The 18,016-nt window shown below is 36.3% G+C and overlaps 2 protein-coding genes across 5 annotated transcripts in view; one reads left to right on the plus strand and one right to left on the minus strand.

Annotated features, from left to right (window-relative positions):
* Positions 1 to 303: 303 nt before the first annotated feature.
* Positions 304 to 15,222, plus strand: alpha-Spec (alpha spectrin). 2 transcript variants are annotated; one of them, XM_066285832.1, is made up of 35 exons: positions 304 to 446; positions 2,053 to 2,245; positions 2,305 to 2,440; positions 2,495 to 2,694; positions 2,753 to 2,888; positions 2,944 to 3,141; positions 3,366 to 3,523; positions 3,750 to 4,224; positions 4,281 to 5,016; positions 5,365 to 5,549; positions 5,638 to 5,873; positions 5,929 to 6,092; positions 6,155 to 6,270; positions 6,330 to 6,464; positions 6,525 to 6,679; positions 6,741 to 6,891; positions 7,317 to 7,546; positions 7,714 to 7,867; positions 7,917 to 8,198; positions 8,313 to 8,354; positions 9,639 to 9,847; positions 9,906 to 10,290; positions 10,349 to 10,503; positions 10,558 to 10,808; positions 10,885 to 11,130; positions 11,269 to 11,644; positions 11,707 to 11,923; positions 12,141 to 12,225; positions 12,309 to 12,429; positions 12,812 to 13,031; positions 13,087 to 13,349; positions 13,401 to 13,663; positions 13,722 to 13,892; positions 13,950 to 14,116; positions 14,571 to 15,222. In XM_066285832.1, exons 2-35 carry the CDS (start codon positions 2,103 to 2,105, stop codon positions 14,697 to 14,699), a joined length of 7,290 nt encoding a protein of 2,429 aa, XP_066141929.1. In that variant the 5' UTR covers positions 304 to 446; positions 2,053 to 2,102; the 3' UTR covers positions 14,700 to 15,222. The 2 variants fall into 2 exon arrangements, with proteins under 2 accessions (XP_066141929.1, XP_066141930.1); XM_066285833.1 differs by lacking the exon at positions 8,313 to 8,354.
* Positions 15,223 to 15,351: 129 nt separating this feature from the next.
* neur (E3 ubiquitin-protein ligase neur) overlaps positions 15,352 to 18,016 on the minus strand; it is a 32,686-nt gene continuing 30,021 nt past the window's right edge. For all 3 annotated transcript variants that reach the window (XM_066285836.1, XM_066285837.1, XM_066285838.1), the window contains 5 exons: positions 17,500 to 17,866; positions 17,236 to 17,439; positions 17,077 to 17,179; positions 16,792 to 16,983; positions 15,352 to 16,428 (listed from right to left, as the gene is read on the minus strand). In XM_066285836.1, the coding sequence (XP_066141933.1) occupies positions 16,165 to 16,428; positions 16,792 to 16,983; positions 17,077 to 17,179; positions 17,236 to 17,439; positions 17,500 to 17,866 (1,130 nt within the window). In that variant the 3' untranslated portion in view covers positions 15,352 to 16,164. The remainder of the gene's footprint in view (positions 16,429 to 16,791; positions 16,984 to 17,076; positions 17,180 to 17,235; positions 17,440 to 17,499; positions 17,867 to 18,016) is intronic.

Genomic DNA, 18,016 nt, shown 5'->3' on the forward strand with positions numbered 1-18,016 from the left:
ATACTGAGAAGTACCATTGATAGCATTGTCAATTCATGTTTCACAGCTTGATAAATCACATTATGAATATAATTTATAACTCAAGAAGGCATTTTTAAATTAGTTAAGGCAGAAAAAAGAAGACATGAATAGAATAATATAATTTTTTTCTTATTTGTTTTTCGGTAGTAACGAATTCAATGCTTTGGAGAGCTTTATTTGCCTCCCAGTTGACAAAAATCATGACAAGTGAAATAGACGGTCGGGACTAATACCGATTGACAGTACCTGGATTTCTGACATTGACATATTGATAAAACGTAAGTGAATGTAATTGGGTGCGGTTGTAATTTCAAGGGTTTGGTTTTTAATTTGTCCTTTAAAAAAGTAATTCGTATGTGCATCTTTGCAAATAAAATATAGTAAAATCAATAAAAAAGTGTACTAATTACTAACACTTATTATAGGTAAGTTCATAGATTAACAAACTGTTAAATGCATGTTATGCCCTACCTAGTTTCATCTACAAATGGCCTAAAGTAGGTCTTCAATAGTTGTAATCTGTAATGATACTGTTATTTAAACAAATTCTTGTCCAGATTTTAGATGTCCTTACAGTACTCTCCCTGATATATGAATGAAAACATATTTTAAGTGTTTGTTTAATTTCAGTTATATATGTTTATCTTCATGATTTAGACCTACAATTTCTGATCCCAATTTCTATTTTTAGATATGTTCTTATTTGTTTCTGCTGCTTCTGTACTTAAATCATGCAACAAAGGCATTTTCTTTTTTTTACTTGTTTTCACTATTGCATTTAGAAGGACCCAACCTTTTGCCAAATTTGAGGACAAATTGATTACCTAGTTTATACATAGTAAAGGAATGCAGTTGCCCACTTCAATATTGATTATCAAGAACGTGGGCCATTGCTCATTGTTTTTCTGGGTTATACAGAGGATGAGGTCAGAGCACTTTATTATGTCATAAGTTTAAATTGATTTTTTAAATCATATTTATGTAATATTTGTTTATTTGTATTTCCACCTTTATTTTCTTCTAACATTCATTGTAAGACCTCATATATATATAACTTAATACAGGAATATTCCATTAATTCCTTATTTTTAAACTCAAAATAATAAGCAAATGTAAAATAAATATTTACTGAATGTAAACTTAAAACCTGTATTTCCAGCTTTTAAAGATATGCAGTAAAGTCACTTTACTGCACAATCATGGGATTTTTTTGTTAATAATAGGTAAAGAAACAAAAAGACATTTAAACTTAATAAGTGACCAAATATACTGCTGTTTAAAAGGTATATTTATAGTTAGGGTTTTACTTTCTTTTTGCTAAATAGTTTTCATCCTACTGCCCAGAACCAAATGAACAATATTTTTGTAGTCTACTATCTAACTAGTCAGTCAAGAATAGCTTTTCTATCATCTAGTGGAACAAACTATTAATAATCTTTATAACATTTGTTTCAGTTGTTGTACTTTTTATTAATTTTCATTAAAAAAATGTGTATATCTTTAGATATGAATATAAATCACTTTATTATATCTTTAAAGTATCAATTTGGATTTGAATGCATTGACCTGCAATATTTTTTTCACCTTTCAATTATGTAGGTTATTTGTGAAAGTACTGTATGAGAAAGATGAGATTGAAAATTTTTTCTTTTGGATAATATATGATTTTTAGTATTTAATAAAATTGAAATTTGACTTTGTTATATATATATATATATATATATATATATATATATATATATATATATATATATTGTTTCCTCTGGTAAGTATGTTAGCTGGCATATTAGTGTGGGGATTTAAAAAAATTCAAGGAAAGTTATAGATAAGCCAAACAAGTATCAATAGTCATATCAATATATCAGTCATATGTGTTTACAATGAAGTACTTATTTAATGTACTTTTATTTTAATTCCTTCTTACACTTATAATCTTTATCTTAACTAGTTGTATTTCAATTGAAATTGTTTGTATTGATATTTACAAAATTTGATAATTTTTAATTTATAACATTGCCAATTTTGTTTCAGAAAGATCAGAAAGGACTGTCAAACCAGAACATTCTTTAAGTCACTGAAAGATGGACCAGATTCCACCTCCCAAAGAGGTGAAAATCCTTGAAACAGCTGAAGATATTCAAGAGAGACGTCAGCAGGTCCTGACCCGTTACGATAACTTTAAAGCGGACGCCAGAGCTAAGAGAGAGAAATTAGAGGACTCTAGGTAAAACGCTACATTTAAGAGTTTTATTTAATTTATATATATTTTATGGTTAATTCTAGACGATTCCAATATTTCAAACGTGACGCTGAGGAATTAGAATCCTGGATTTTGGAGAAGCTACAGGCTGCTTCTGATGAAAGCTACAAAGATCCCACTAATTTGCAAGCAAAAATTCAGAAACATCAAGCTTTTGAGGTATGTCCATTTATTAACTTGTGTATTTAAAAAAAAATTAATTATTTATTTTAGGCTGAAGTGGCAGCTCACAGCAATGCAATTGTCGTATTAGACAACACCGGACGTGAAATGATCAATCAAAATCACTATGAATCTGAAACCATTCGCAGACGTCTTGAAGAACTTCATGCCTTATGGGAAAAGTTGCTCTCTAAATTGGCTGAAAAGGGGTTGAAATTGCAGCAGGCTCTTGTTTTGGTGCAGTTTATCAGGTAAGTTAGTTGGAAATTTGCTATTCATTCTAGCGGTTTATGCAACTTATTCTTATAGACATTGTGATGAAGTTATGTTTTGGATCAACGAAAAGAGTGCTTTCTTATCCACTGAAGAATTTGGACATGACTTGGAACACGTGGAAGTGTTGCAGAGAAAATTTGATGAGTTCCAAAAGGATATGGCTTCTCAAGTAGATTTTGTTTTGCAAAATATTTAGCTTAGGCTAAAAATTTGATTTTTTATAGGAATATCGTGTTACTGAAGTGAATGAATTGGCCGACAAGCTCTTGCAAGATGGCCACCCCGAAAGAGATCAAATAACGACTAGGAAAGACGAACTTAACAACGCGTGGCAGAGGCTGAAGCAAATGACTCTAATGCGTCAAGACAAGTTATATGGTGCTCATGAGATACAAAGATTTAACAGAGATGCTGATGAAACCGTAAGTTTTTTTAATGGAGTTAAAATGTAATAGTTTCTAGTAATATATAATTTTTTTGGTGCAAAGGGTAATTTTTCAAGCTAAAAAGTCAAATATTTATAAAGCTATGAGTTTCTTAAATGGCCTTGAAGCTCTTCCAATAACTAAAGTCTCGGTTTGATTGACATTCAATAGTATATTGAAATGAGTGTGATAAATAACTAAGGAATGGTAATTTATAACAGGTTGCGTGGATATCCGAAAAAGACGTTGTCCTCTCATCGGACGATTATGGCAGGGATTTAGCCAGCGTCCAGGCACTTCAAAGAAAACATGAGGGAGTAGAGAGAGACTTGGCAGCCTTAGAAGACAAAGTGTTGACTTTAGGGAAAGAAGCAGAAAGGTAAGTCCATTTGCATCATAATAAAGATTTTTCACTTAAGGATCGAAAATAGGGTGAAATGATTCAAATGAATGATCAGTTGATGTAAATAGGAAGTCAAGGTTTTAAATATTTGATGAAAATGTAATAAGATTTAGTCGTGTCTTAACAAGTTAGCTTTGAAATATAATTCAACCTACTATAAAAATAGATTATTGTACATTAACCTAAACAAACGTATACTTAGATTATGTGCAATTCATGGAGATCATGCCGACCAAATCCAAGCAAAACGTGCCGAAATCGAGAACTATTGGGAAAGTTTGACAGCGAAAGCCAAAGAACGCCGCGAACGCCTTGAAGAATCCTACTCTCTGCATCGTTTTTTGGCCGATTTCCGCGACTTGGTCTCCTGGATCAACGATATGAAGGCCATAATTTCAGCCGACGAATTGGCCAAAGATGTAGCAGGAGCTGAAGCTTTATTGGAACGCCACCATGAACATCGTGGCGAAATTGACGCCAGAGAAGACAGCTTTGCGGCCACTATTGCCGCAGGACTAAGTCTGTTAGAGAAAGGGCATTATGCCAGTGATGAAGTAAAAGAGAAATTGTCTACCTTGGAGTCTGATAAAAGGTCACTTCTGGCTTTGTGGGATGAAAGGAGAATTTTGTATGATCAGTGCATGGATTTGCAGTATTTCTATAGAGACACTGAACAGGTAAGATCAGTATCAAATATTGAAAATTAAATTTTCAATCATTTATAATTATCTAGGCTGATACATGGATGGCCAAACAAGAAGCTTTTCTAGCGAATGAAGATCTTGGGGATTCTCTGGACTCAGTAGAAGCCTTGATAAAAAAACACGAAGATTTCGAAAAGAGTCTTGCTGCCCAAGAGGAAAAAATAAAAGCCTTAGACGAATTTGCCACCAAGTTAATCCATGGAGAACACTACGCCGCTGATGACGTTGCTCAACGTAGAGCCATGCTGTTGGAACGCCGGAAAGCATTAAAAGAGAAGTCTAGTCGTCGCAGGGAGTTGCTAGAAGACGCCTATAAATTACAGCAATTCGAGAGGGATTGCGATGAAACTAAAGGTTGGATCAACGAGAAGTTGAAATTCGCTCTCGATGAAAGCTATTTGGATCCCACCAATCTCGGAGGCAAAGTTCAGAAACATCAAAACTTCGAGCAAGAATTGACTGCCAATAAAAGCAGAATGGAGGAAATTACTTCCACTGGCCAGGAATTGGTGGAAGCGGATCATTACGCTGCTCCGAGAATTCAGGCTCGTATGGAGGAAATTGTCCAACTTTGGGAAACTTTGGTTCAGGCGACTGACAAGAAAAATTCGAAGCTGCAAGAAGCGAGCCAACAGCAGCAGTTCAATAGGACTATTGAGGATATTGAGTTATGGTTGAGTGAAATTGAAGGGCAGCTGATGTCTGAGGATTACGGGAAGGATTTAACCAGCGTACAGAATTTACAAAAGAAACACGCTCTGTTAGGTAAGGGCGAGATGATTTTGAGTATTTTTTTTACAATTAATATATTTCTCGGAAAACAGGAATGTTGCAGATGCTAAATGAGCAGACAGTTTTCTTTGACGAAATTTATTTTGCCTTTACGTAATTATTATTTACACATAGAGTGTCTCAATATCATTAATCTATCGTTAGATATATTTATCGAGGTTGCAAAAAATTTTTCACAGTAAATTCAAGAAAATTTGTTTAATTCATAATGATCTGAATATATCACATAAATTTAAAGAGATAGAAAGCTAAAGTTTAAAAATAAAGTGCAATAATGTACCAACAGTTTCTTGTTTCTATTTTTGTTAATAATTTTTTTAGAGGCTGATGTTGCATCTCATCAAGATCGCATTGAAGCTATCACCTCTGCAGCTACCCAATTTGTCGAAAGGGGCCATTTTGATGCAGACAATATCGCTCATAAACAAAAAGTGCTCACTGACAGATATGCCGCATTGCAAGAACCAATGGCTATTAGGAAACAGAGGCTTTTGGATTCTCTTCAAGTGAGTTCACCTTGTAAACTAAAATTATTTCCAATTTTTATGCGAAGAAATTATCTCAATAGAGACTGATATAATTATTGCTTTTAAGGTTCAACAATTATTCCGTGATATGGAAGATGAAGAATCTTGGATTCGTGAGAAAGAACCAATCGCCGCCTCAACAAATAGAGGTCGCGACTTAATCGGTGTTCAGAATTTGATCAAAAAACATCAGGCTGTTTTGGCCGAAATCAATAACCACGACGCCAGGATTGTTGCTGTTATAGAGGCGGGTAGACAGATGACCGAGGATGAGCATTTCGCCAGCGATGAAATTAAAAACAGGTTGGTGATTTCTTTATGAACCTTTTTAATGGTTAAATCTGGATTCTTTTTATAGAGTGCAGGCTCTGAGCGACCATTGGGAGCATCTTAAAGAGAAGGCACAACAACGTAAACAGGATTTAGAAGACTCACTGCAAGCCCATCAATATTATGCTGATGCCAATGAAGCGGAATCTTGGATGAAGGAAAAGGAACCTATTGTCGCCAATACTGACTATGGTAAAAGTATATTATTGGATTATCCGTTTCTGCAGCTTAAATTTACTTATATTTTATTATAGGTAAAGATGAGGACTCTTCAGAAGCCCTGTTGAAGAAACATGAGGCTTTAATGAGTGATTTGATCGCTTTTGGAAACACTATTGAAGCTTTAAAGGAGCAAGCCCGAAACTGCAGGGTATCAGACCGGTCTAGCTCCTTTATATCATTTAATTTAAATATTTATTAATTTTGCAGCAACAAGAACCTCCTGTAGTTGATGTAACTGGCAGAGAAACTGTACAAGCTTTGTACGATTACACTGAAAAGTCGGCGAGAGAAGTTTCAATGAAAAAAGGAGACTTACTACATTTGCTTAACTCCAACAATAAGGTAAATTTCATTTAGGTTTTTTGTGTTCCATATTTCAAACGCAAATTTGAATATTTCTAGGACTGGTGGAAGGTGGAAATTCACGACCGACAAGGTTTTGTTCCCGCAGCTTACGTTAAAAAAGTAGAGGCCGGACTGACAGCATCTCAGCAAAATTTGATTGAAAACAGCTCTATTTCAGCCCGGCAGCATCAAATCAACACTCAATATGAAAGGTATTTGAAATTAAACACTCAAACATTTTTTTTTTTAACTAACATTGGTTTTCATTAATAGACTTTTATCTTTGGCCCGAGAGCGACAAGACAAGCTCAGTGAAACGGTCAAAGCTTACGTATTAGTCAGAGAAGCATCCGAATTAGCGAACTGGATCAAAGATAAGGAAATGCATGCGCAAGTGCAGGATGTAGGTGAAGATTTGGAGCAGGTATGTCTTGATAAAAATGGTTTGTGGGGTACTACGGTAGATGTTTATTAATCCTGATACGTGAGGATTTTCATATACGATTTAGACTAGACCTTATCCACGGGCACGACATTTGAAATATCCTTCAAAGGTGATTGATCCTTTAACTTCGTAAAAGTCAATCCCACAATGTTTCATTGCCGGTGAGCCATTTTAAATTCTTCGTTTGATTCACCTTTCAAATTTATTTGAAAGACCTATGGTACGCAGAAGTTTGAAATAAAGAACAAAACTTTCAATATTTTTCAGACTAATCCGAATTAACCTTAAGTATCTAACTCTTTTTGGTCTCCTTGTAAATGCGAAGTAATTGTTAGTGTTTAGTTATTTTGCTATCAATTAATTGGAAATTGTAAATGGAAATTTGTTTTTGTTTACAATCTTAGGTAGAAGTGCTCCAGAAGAAATTCGACGACTTCCAAACCGATTTGAAAGCAAACGAAGTGCGCTTGGCTGAAATGAACGAAATCGCCATGCAGTTGGTTTCATTAGGCCAAACTGAGGCTGCTCTGAAAATCAGGACTCAGATGGAGGATTTGAATACAAAGTGGACCAGTCTTCAACAACTCACTTCGGAAAGAGCCAGTCAATTGGGATCTGCTCATGAAGTTCAAAGGTAAGCTAATAGATATGAAGCGGTTACTTTATCACTCGTTAATGGTTATTAGTGTTGTGTAAGATTTATTTTTATATAAAAAGTTCCCGATCCCGGTTCGGTTGAATTTGAACCAGTGACTACAGCAATGTTAGTAATAATTTCTCAAAGTATATCTTTTTGTATAGGTTCCACCGTGACGTCGACGAAACCAAAGATTGGATCCAAGAAAAGGATGAAGCACTCAACAACAATGACCTAGGAAAAGATTTGCGCAGCGTTCAAGCCCTACAAAGAAAACATGAGGGACTTGAAAGGGATTTGGCTGCCTTAGGAGACAAGGTAATCAATCTTAAACCCGACTTTTCTATAATTAACACCTCAACTCCAGATCAAGCAGCTCGATGACACCGCTAACAGACTGAAGCAATCTCATCCAGATCAGGCGGAACAAACACTTCAAAAACAGCGCGAAATAACCGAATTGTGGACCCAATTAACCGCAAAGGCTAATTCCCGCAAAGAAAAATTGCTGGACTCTTACGACCTCCAGCGGTTCCTCAACGACCACCGTGATTTGTTGGCTTGGATCAATTCAATGTTAGGATTGGTCAGTTCTGAGGAACTCGCTAATGATGTAACCGGGGCTGAGGCTCTCATTGAAAGGCATCAGGTATGTGATTGTTTATATGTTTTGGTTAAAGACCAGGTTAATCAGAACATGCAATACACAGGATGTTTTTTGATATCTGATTATTGTGTTTTGTGTTTTTACGGGATTAAATAGAACTACAAGGCCGAGATAGAGACACGCTATGGATATCCACAGGTAGAATTTAGTCAGAAATTCATTGTGTGTAACTGTACTAAGTAATGAGAAAAATCTTTGTTTCTGTTTGCTAAGAAAAAGCAATTTCACATACCAATAAATGTTATAAAAAAATTAAATAAGATTCGGGTCGGCAAATATTTAATACTTTTGGCTAAGGAAAATTTCAATTGCTTAGTTTATAAAGAAACAATAAGTTCGAGTTTCAGGTTATTACTCAAAAAGTGTTCTTATATCCCAAAAAATTTAATTACAGATATCATATTGTAGCTTAATGAAATGCTCATTTTTGAGTATATTGAGCAGGCGTTTAAATCTTTTTTTAATGTAATAAATTTCATGAAAACAAAAGAGTTCCATCGTGAGGCTAGACACGCGTTACATCATATGATTGAGGAGTGCTTTAAATTTATTGCAAACAAAAAATTCAATTGAAAAATATGAAGGGCGTAAGCGCGTTATTACATAAACATAACATTTTGATGATTAATTATATGAAAGTTTCAGCTAAAGATTTTGTAAGTGCCAAATTTTATGACTGAATGCATTCACACAACATATGTTCTTCTTATGACAAACATGAAATAAAGATGTTTCCAACCATCCAGATCCGTACATAGATCATCTCCAAATTTCTCTCTAATAATACACACACTAATAAAACTGTGCTAATAAAAATAAATAAAAACTTTATATATTTTTTAAGATAACATAAGCACAGAGGGGTGATTGGTTGAGTATAATTTTTCCGCGCCCTGTACATTTTAACGTATCCTGTCTATGAATGTGCTGTTAATTATAATGATAATTCGTATTCACTCATATGGAACATTTATTATTGATTTTGGAGGTGTCTTATTTCCAACCAATCCATTTAGGCACAATAATGTGGGTGTGGCAATGCACAAGAGTTCGTTTTATCTACATTGCTTGTGGTACTGGGTCTTTTTCCGCTTAAAGAAGCTTACACTGTATAATTACTTAATATAAGTTGTATTATATAATGTATTTCATTAGAAATGTGTAATCCTCTTAACTGGTAAATTATTAATGTGCTGGTAAACTTAACAAGCAGTGTTAAGAGATCTACGAAAACGTTGAAATGGAGGATATGCGTTCTTTCTTGGTTCATTTGTTGGTTTTTATTAAAATGAACCTCTAGGTAAAGTTATCAACATATTAATGATTTGGTCATTATAAACTGTAAATAAATATTGACTTAACCCAATATTTATTTCCGCATTAATATATCACAAAATGCAATTTATTTCGTCATCATGTTAGGAACACCGCACTGAAATTGACGCCAGGGGTGGTACCTTCCATGCCTTGGAACAATTCGGTCAGCAATTGCTGAATTCCAACCATTACGCTTCTCCAGAAATTCAAGAAAAACTAGAGCAACTGAATCAAGCACGAGCTGATTTGGAAAAAGCCTGGATCGACCGCAGGTTACTTTTGGACCAAAATTTGGAGTTGAATTTGTTCTACAGGTATATTATTCAAATGTGGATCGATTAGGTTATTTAAAAAAATAATAATAAAAAACAGGGATTGCGAACAAGCAGAAAATTGGATGAGCGACCGGGAAGCTTTCTTAGCCTCGGATGAAGTAGATTCAAGTGGTGACAATGTCGAAGCTTTGATCAAGAAGCACGAAGACTTTGACAAAGCCATTAATGCGCACGAAGAGAAGATAGGGACATTGCAAACTTTGGCTGATCAGCTCATTGCCAGAGAGCATTATGCTTCCCAACCAATTGACGAGAAACGCAAGCAAGTTTTAGACCGCTGGCATGATTTAAAGGATGCTTTAATTGAGAAGCGTTCCAAACTAGGAGAAAGTCAGACTCTGCAACAATTCTCCAGAGATGCTGATGAAATTGAGAACTGGATTGCTGAGAAATTACAGCTAGCCACAGAGGAGAGCTACAAGGTAGCTTTGTGACTTCAAGAGTGTGTTTAGTATTTGGTATAAATTTTTTTTCTTGCAGGATCCTGCCAACATTCAATCCAAACACCAAAAACATCAAGCCTTTGAAGCTGAACTTGCAGCCAATGCAGATCGTATTCAGAGCGTTCTTGCAAATGGTGGTAATTTGATTGATAAAAAGCAATGCGCAGGATCCGAGGAAGCTGTTAGAAAGAGGTAGGATTTCTCTGACGTGCTTTTAAGAAATTGTTGACATTTTTAATTGTTTAGGCTTGAATCCATTGCTAACCAGTGGGAATTCCTTACTCAGAAGACTGTGGAGAAATCGATGAAACTAAAAGAGGCCAACAAACAGAGGACCTACATTGCGGCGGTTAAAGATTTGGACTTCTGGCTGGGAGAAGTTGAGAGCTTGTTGACTAGTGAGGATGCTGGAAGAGATCTCGCTTCCGTTCAAAATTTAATGAAGAAACATCAATTGGTTGAGGCTGACATTAAGCATCATGAGGACAGAATTAAGGGTGAGTATAGCAACCGAAAGTTTGTTAATTTTTCAGTTTTACTCATCTGTAATTAAATGATACACTTTATTCTCAGACATGAACGATCAAGCCGACTCTCTAATCGAATCAGGCCAATTCGACACAGCATCCATTCAAGAGAAACGGCAATCGATTAACGAACGTTACGAACGAATTAAGAACTTGGCAGCTCATCGTCAAGCAAGGTTGAATGAGGCCAATACTCTGCATCAATTCTTCAGAGATATCGCAGATGAAGAATCCTGGATTAAGGAGAAGAAATTGTTGGTGGGAAGTGATGATTATGGACGTGATTTAACTGGTATGTTTATTTCACAAATTAAACTTTTTTTTTTGTTGCGCCTAACATCTTACCTGCACTTCGCTTTGTGTCATTCGGGCGAAGACAGTCTCGTGTGAGTATCATTTTCTGCATCTGTTCAATATATCATTATTATAGGTGTTCAAAATTTGAAGAAGAAGCACAAACGTCTCGAGGCAGAATTAGCATCTCACGAACCGGCAATTCAGGCCGTCCAAGAAGCTGGTGAAAAACTGATGGACGTCTCGAACCTCGGAGTTCCGGAAATCGAACAAAGACTTAAAGCTCTGAACCAGGCTTGGGCGGAATTGAAGCAGTTCGCCGCCACTAGAGGACAAAAATTGGACGAAAGCTTAACTTATCAGCAATTCCTCACTAAAGTGGAGGAAGAGGAGGCCTGGATTAGCGAGAAACAGCAGTTGCTGAGCGTTGAAGATTATGGGGACTCCATGGCTGCTGTACAAGGATTGATTAAGAAGCATGATGCTTTTGAAACCGATTTCCAAGCCCATAGGTGAAGATTTTACCTGGTATATTACTTCAAGATTTTTAAATTTTCATGTCTTTTTGGTTTAGAGGAAGATGCAACAACATCTGTGATGAAGGTGCCCAATTATCCGCAGCAGGCAATCACCATGCAGACAGCATCAACCAACGTTGTCAACAATTGCAGACCAAGTTGGACCATTTGGCAGCTCTGGCTTCAAGAAGGAAAGCCAAATTGGCGGACAACTCTGCTTACTTACAGTTCATGTGGAAGGCTGATGTGGTTGAAAGTTGGATTGCCGACAAGGCAAGTATTTTTAGAAGTAAATTGTTGTTTAAGCCTAGGTTTATGTCTATAGAACTGTGGGTGAATAATGCAATTTTTACAGTAAACGAATTGCTGATGTATCGGTCTTCGAATAAAAATGAAAAAATATCCTTTTCAACCTAACATATTTCTGTATTTATTTCCAATTTTAAATCAAATTATTTAATTAATTATATTATGTATATCTTCTTTTCAGGACGCCCACGTAAACAGTGACGAATATGGTAGAGATTTATCATCTGTGCAAACGCTGCTTACTAAACAGGATACATTTGACGCAGGTATAGAAATGTTGCGGAGTTTTAAGTTACTTTTATATACTATAATTTCACTCACTACATGAGAAATATCTTTCCTCTTTTAGGTTTAACTGCTTTTGAGCATGAAGGAATCCAAAACATAACTGCCTTGAAAGACCAGTTAGTGGCTTCCAATCACGATCAAACCGCTGTTATCGTTCAACGTCATGCTGACGTTATTGCTAGGTAAGACTTGTGGCATTTTTATCTTCTCATAGGTTAATGCCACTCCTAAGCTATTCAGTAATAGTAGAGTTACTGTTTAAGTCGTTTTATCATGTTTGCCAATTACAGCTCAAATTAAAGTATATGTAAAACTAGATATTCTGAACTACCGGAGACTTTGAAAGTTGGGTTAGTAAATTTAGTTTTAAATTATATTTATGAATATCGCAACTAATGCAATTTACTGAAAATGAAAATGTCTCGTAAATAGAAATTTTTCGCTAATTTACTAACGGGTACTTTTGGCGTTATTTGAAGTAAGCTAAAGATCTAAAACAAAAAATTTGACAACTATATATGTTGAAAATTGATACAAAGAAAACCGATATGTTTTTTGTTTCAGGTGGCAAAGTCTGTTGTCTGCTTCAGACGTACGCAAGCAACGTCTTCTTGGCATGCAAGAACAATTCAAGCAAATCGAAGAGTTGTTCTTGATGTTCGCCAAACGTGCTTCGGCTTTCAACTCGTGGTTTGAAAATGCTGAAGAAGATCTAACTGATCCAGTGAGATGCAATTCGATTGAAGAAATCCGAGCTTTGCGAGACGCTCATGCTCAATTCCAAGTAACATCTAAAAAAAAGTTGCAAACGCAATTTGAGTTAACTGCCATATTTCTAGGCCTCTTTGTCTAGCGCTCAAGCAGACTTTGACGCCTTAGCAGCATTGGACCGTCAAATTAAGTCGTTTAATGTCGGTCCTAACCCGTATACTTGGTTCAACATGGAAGCCCTAGAAGATACTTGGAGGAACCTTCAGAAGATTATTGCGGAGAGGGATGCGGAATTGGACAAAGAAGCTCAGAGGCAGGAGGAGAACGATAAGTTAAGGAAAGAATTCGCTAAACACGCGAACGCCTTCCATCAATGGTTGACTGAGACTCGGTAAGTTCTCGGAGGCGAGTTGTTGAATTTTTTGTTATTTGTTTCTTTTAGAACCTCAATGATGGAGGGTACCGGATCCTTGGAACAACAGTTAGAAGCGACCAAACGCAAAGCTGCCGAAGTTAGAGCTCGTCGTTCTGACTTGAAGAAAATCGAGGAATTAGGTACAATTTTGGAGGAACACCTTATTCTGGATAATCGATACACTGAACATTCGACTGTGGGATTGGCGCAGCAATGGGACCAACTCGACCAATTGGGAATGAGAATGCAGCATAATTTGGAACAGCAGATTCAAGCTCGCAACCAATCAGGTTAATTTAATTTTTAATTTTTTAAATATATTTATACTAACTTCAAATTCAATTTAAGGTGTTAGTGAAGACGCTCTGAAAGAATTCTCGATGATGTTCAAGCACTTCGACAAAGAGAAATCTGGGAAACTCAATCATCAAGAGTTCAAGAGTTGTCTCAGAGCTTTAGGCTACGATTTGCCGATGGTGGAAGAAGGGCAACCTGATCCCGAATTTGATGCTATCTTGAGTAAGCGGTCGAGTAAGTCCCGAGTTACAAAGTTTCATATTTTCTATGCCTTCCCAGACGTGGTTGATCCGAACAGAGATGGATATGTATCGTTGCAAGAATACATGGCCTTCATGATCAGCAAAGAAACTGAGAATGTGCAGAGTTCAGAAGAAATTGAGAAGGCGTTTAGGGCTATTACAGCAGGCGATCGGCCGTATGTCACCAAAGAGGAACTTTACGCTGTAAGCTTTAATACTGTTTTTAGCCTTTAAAAGTATTTCAATTTTAATTTTGTGGATACATAGGGTATTTGTTCAGGGATTAATTTGGTTAACTTGCTGTGTAACAGGTTACAGATCCGGTGACAGGACCGAATCGGAATGTTGACTAATCTTTTCTGAGTGTTTCCTTGTTTATTTTCTTTTACATCTGCAATATCAAAGAAATTTATTACCGATTGGAGTCGATGCTGGTTCGGCAGAAAATTTACTTTCAAATTGATTGAAATTTTAGAAGTGCGGTAACTTGAATTCAAAATGTATTTAAAAAAACCCTCAATAATTAGTATGAATCTGCCTAAAACCTTAATTTAATCATTATGGCAATGTTCGAATTTGAGGTACGCTGAATACACAAATCGCGTTTTGAAAATTACCTCAAGCTCCCAAAAATATGTTTAAATGATTTTCTTTTCAGAACCTTACCAAAGAAATGGCCGATTACTGTGTGGCCCGAATGAAACCGTACGTGGAACCCAAGACAGAAAGACCCATCGCGGGCGCCTTGGATTACATCGATTTCACACACACGCTTTTCCAGAATTAAAGCATGTTTCCCATATAATCGATTCATTAGCTCTAAGTTGCACGGCTAGTTAAAGTTTTTTATAGGTTATGGGCAAACAGCGCTGACTAAAATACATTAAGGATAGGAACAAATTTTCCAATTTACAGCCTTCAGGAAATCACTGTGCAAAGTGTATAATGGAAGCATTACTTCTAGTATATAAGAGATATATAACTCTAACTGTTGTTGGCTTGATTTAAAATTCACTTGAGGGGAGTTTCGGAAGATATATCGCCTTGTTGCAATATATGAAGTAGGCGTTTAGAAAGTTATTTCATTATTAAATGCTTATTTTAATTCGAAAGTTTCTAACTAAAGTAAGCACCACTACTCTGTATTTAAAGAATCGTAATGGGATTTTGGTCACTTAAGAATTTGACAGCTAATTAGTTTAGAATGGTGGATAGAGTTTCGTATTTATAATTGTGTTCTCTTATATGTTTATTTATTAAATCAGCTTCTTCCTGCGTTTTTGCCGAAATATACGCCTTCCGCTTGAAAATGTTTTTTATTTCATTTCACCCAACGAGTGACAATGCAAAAGGCATAAAAAAGAAACTAAAAGTGCTTCTTTCCAGAACTATATAGGACTTCAGGGTAACATCAGATAATGAAGTAAGACAACAATTACTTAAATATAACATTTCGTATTTTTGCTGAATATTTACCATAATTTATACAATCATTATAACATTTCTGCGACGATTCAGTACGTACTCTTAATGACTAGAACAACTATTCTATATACATAAATTGTCTACTGTAAAATCGCCTCAAATTACTCATAAACCAACTTTTACCTCAGGTGTCGAAGCAAATGCAACGCTCTCTTACAGCATCAACAATAATATAAACTATATACAAACAAGATGGATCTTCAACTCTCACTTCATAACACATGGACAGAAAATGAGACTCATCTAATTATAAATTGGTTAAGCAATATACAAACTAATTATTTACAACGACAGTAAAACTGGCCACCGTTTTGGCTTAAAATGCAAATCAGGGTATAAGTTTCAAACGAAATAGAGCTTAAATCTAAAAGTAACTAGAACACGAACATGAAAAAATAAATTAACCTTAAACCTAATTGCTCATTATAAACTGCTTGGGACTATAAGCAGATGTGACTAAAAACAGGACTAGCCATGCTACGAGTGGCATCAAACCAAGCATTATCATCTTAAATCTTTGGTTGCTGTAGTTCCAGACAAAGCAATATAAAAAAATCATTCGAGTTTCAATTTTGATACGAATAAAGTTCAGTCTTTATAAGAAAATCTTTAGAGTTTCTGGAAGCACTTCGATAGTAACTTTGATGGCTGACTGAAGCCCGGTAAATAGGTTTCCAAAGGGAAACCATCATTTGACTAGCTTCTCCGAGACTTAACACAAAAACCTCCAAAGAGACTCGATAACAATAAATACTTAAGAGAGAGGTTTAAGATTTGTATGTCCTAATAACATCCCTTATTACAGCTCTGCATAAAGGGCAGTGGCCGCCCCCTTTTCCGCGCCACTGCTGCAGGGCGCAGTCGTAACACATACACATGTGCCCGCACATGTACAGAACAGCATCAATGGGGTTTTCGTAGCATATCGTGCATTCCACCCCTGGCGGTATGGTGTGAGTTGTAGCTCCGCCGTGGTGTTCTGCCCAACTGAGAGGGGTGGAGTATGTACTGGAATCTGAGACGCTGACAGGCTGAAGAAAAAAATAAAATTTTTGTTGTATCTCAGATATCAATTGTTTTTAATCAGTTGTAATTTTTATTTTATTTTGAGGGTTAAAAAGCCAAATTATTAATGCGTAGGTAATTAATTTATTAAGCTTATTTCTATGGAAACCAAGAATTTGATCAACATTCGATGACCAATACTCGGGTCCCACTTTAAAGTTTCTATAGAAATTACCTTACAGTTAAACTTGACAGGACATTAATCATTCGGTCTTAATACGGGTATAATTTAGGATTATTTACGAAGCAAAAAAAAATTGCCTATTCCTGTATGTAGCAAGATTCCTAAATCATCTTAACACTGGAAGTTTAAACAATAAATTTCTTACCTCGACGTACTGTGCACTGCAACTGCTCATCATAGTCATACTCGGTCCCACGCTGGTCGTCGGAACCGGAGCCATAATCGAGTTCGCAGGCGACAAAGGCCCTGTGTGATTACTAAATCCATGATGATTGATCGCGGCTGCAGGAGGAAGAATCACCGAAAGAACTGCACCTCCATTTGCAGCCGGTTGAACCTGCGAACACATAATAAACTCTCATTTAACCCCTTTCCTCTCTCTTAAAGCAGAAATTTCATTATTCACGATTAAATAGGACAGCTTCCTTACCTGTATATCAGCCTGAGGAAAGCATAATCGACCATTCTGAGGCTGTTGAGGTTGTCTTGCTTGAGCAGAAACTACATCCGTCTCTCGCGCTATCAAACTTTGCCTGCAATTTCGCTAAGTTAACTCAAAATCCTTGTAAAAACTTCCGTTGTTTATTACCTTGAGCTATTGCTGCCCTGCCTCGTCATCTCGTTTTGCAAATTTAGGCTGTTTATCGACTCACTAGTGGGTATATGTCTTCTATCTACGATGTTATGATTTGAGGAATTACTTAAAGGACTAGCAGCTAAATTCGGAGGAGAATGACCGCTCAGCACCCGAATGCGCTGTGTGGATCCGTAGACATCAAAAAAGGCCCATAATCTGAAAAATTACAGTTCTATTTTTAAATCCATTTATTTGCTAATGATGATCCAAACGTACCTCAGAGACTGATCTACGTGCATAACAACCAAAGGTGTTCCTCCGTTCCTCGAAATCTGCACTTCCCCATTCGGTGATATGTAGAAACTGACTTCATCTCCCTTATTCAACATTCGGGAAAAATCTCGGGTGAGCACCCAATATTCAGGCCTGTCCAGCAGAAAGTTTGAATCGTCGGGAAGGTCCGCAGTGGTGATGCTCCCAGGATCGCAGGAAGTTAAACCAAGACCAAGACAACCTTGGAATATTGGCTCGGTAGCCAGAACTTGCACTACGATTCTTTCGGATATTTGCAAAGGCCTCGCAGTGAAGACATACCCTTGACAAAATTCAGTGTCGGTTCTCATTGCTACGCTTCGATTTCCGCCTGGAATTGAAAGGAATAATCAAAAATCAAACAGTAATTTTTCAATATTTTATTGTTATCCCCGGAACAGTGGCGCATTATTGTAGCAGTTGCATTTCGTTACAGTATTCAGCGCTAAAAGTGGAGGTAAAATTGGCGTCCTCCTAAGTC

The sequence above is a fragment of the Euwallacea fornicatus genome, chromosome 9 (genome assembly GCF_040115645.1).
Source record: "Euwallacea fornicatus isolate EFF26 chromosome 9, ASM4011564v1, whole genome shotgun sequence".
Taxonomy (NCBI): Eukaryota; Metazoa; Arthropoda; class Insecta; order Coleoptera; family Curculionidae; genus Euwallacea; species Euwallacea fornicatus.